The sequence below is a fragment of the Grammomys surdaster genome, unplaced genomic scaffold, assembly GCF_004785775.1.
Source record: "Grammomys surdaster isolate TR1022 unplaced genomic scaffold, NIH_TR_1.0 126197, whole genome shotgun sequence".
Classification (NCBI taxonomy): Eukaryota; Metazoa; Chordata; class Mammalia; order Rodentia; family Muridae; genus Grammomys; species Grammomys surdaster.
Genome location: NW_021621002.1, coordinates 4,258,368 through 4,259,053, shown reverse-complemented (window position 1 = coordinate 4,259,053; position 686 = coordinate 4,258,368). Strand labels below are relative to the sequence as shown.

The 686-nt window shown below is 69.8% G+C and overlaps 1 protein-coding gene across 1 annotated transcript in view; it reads right to left on the bottom strand.

Moving 5' to 3' along the window:
- The window catches only part of Jazf1 (JAZF zinc finger 1), a 303,749-nt gene extending 303,514 nt beyond the window's left edge, over nt 1-235 (bottom strand). The window contains exon 1 of the mRNA XM_028758364.1: nt 72-235. Within this exon, the coding sequence (XP_028614197.1) occupies nt 72-186 (115 nt within the window). The 5' untranslated portion in view covers nt 187-235. The remainder of the gene's footprint in view (nt 1-71) is intronic.
- Between the last annotated feature and the right edge of the window lie 451 nt (nt 236-686).

Sequence of the window (686 nt, the reverse complement as noted above, 5' to 3'; positions counted from 1 at the left end):
TATCGGGCGCCCGGCCCGCGACACCCCGGGGCTCGCCCGCCGCCCGACCCCTCCGCCCACCCGGGCCTCACCGATGTGGTTGTCCTCGATGTGCTCGATGAGGTCGGCCAGCGTGGGGAAGTGGAGTCCGCAGCCCCCGAAGCGGCAGGTGTTGGAGAAGAAGGAGGCGGCGGCGATGCCTGTCATGGTGCTACATCGAGAGCCCCCCGGAGTCGGCTCTGCGAGCGCCGCGCGCGGAGGCGGAGGGAGGGGCCGGGGAGGGGGCAGGCGCGGGGAGGGCAGCGCGAGCCCGGGACGGAGGAGAGGGGGCGCGAGGTGGAGCGCAGCGCCGAGCCTCCGGGAGGCAGCGGGAGGCGGCGGGAGCTCGGGGAGGGGGCGGGGAGCACTCGGCGGCTGGGAGGAGGGAGCAAGCGCGCGCCTGCCGCTCTGCGGGCCCCAACCTCCGCGACCCAGGCCTCACCTGGCAGCGCCAGCCTCCAACTTTCCGTCCCTGGGCCTGCCCTTCGCGGCGTGAGGTGCCTTGCAGTCCGCTTGGAGCCTCCCTGGGTTATGAGCACTACATTCTTAATAGATACACATCTATTAATTACACATGGTTTCCCCCAGATGAGCACTCGGGGAGTTACCCGGCCCTCTCCGGGGACATTTGTTTGCACTTGGCCACCTGTCTAGGTGTGACAATGGTA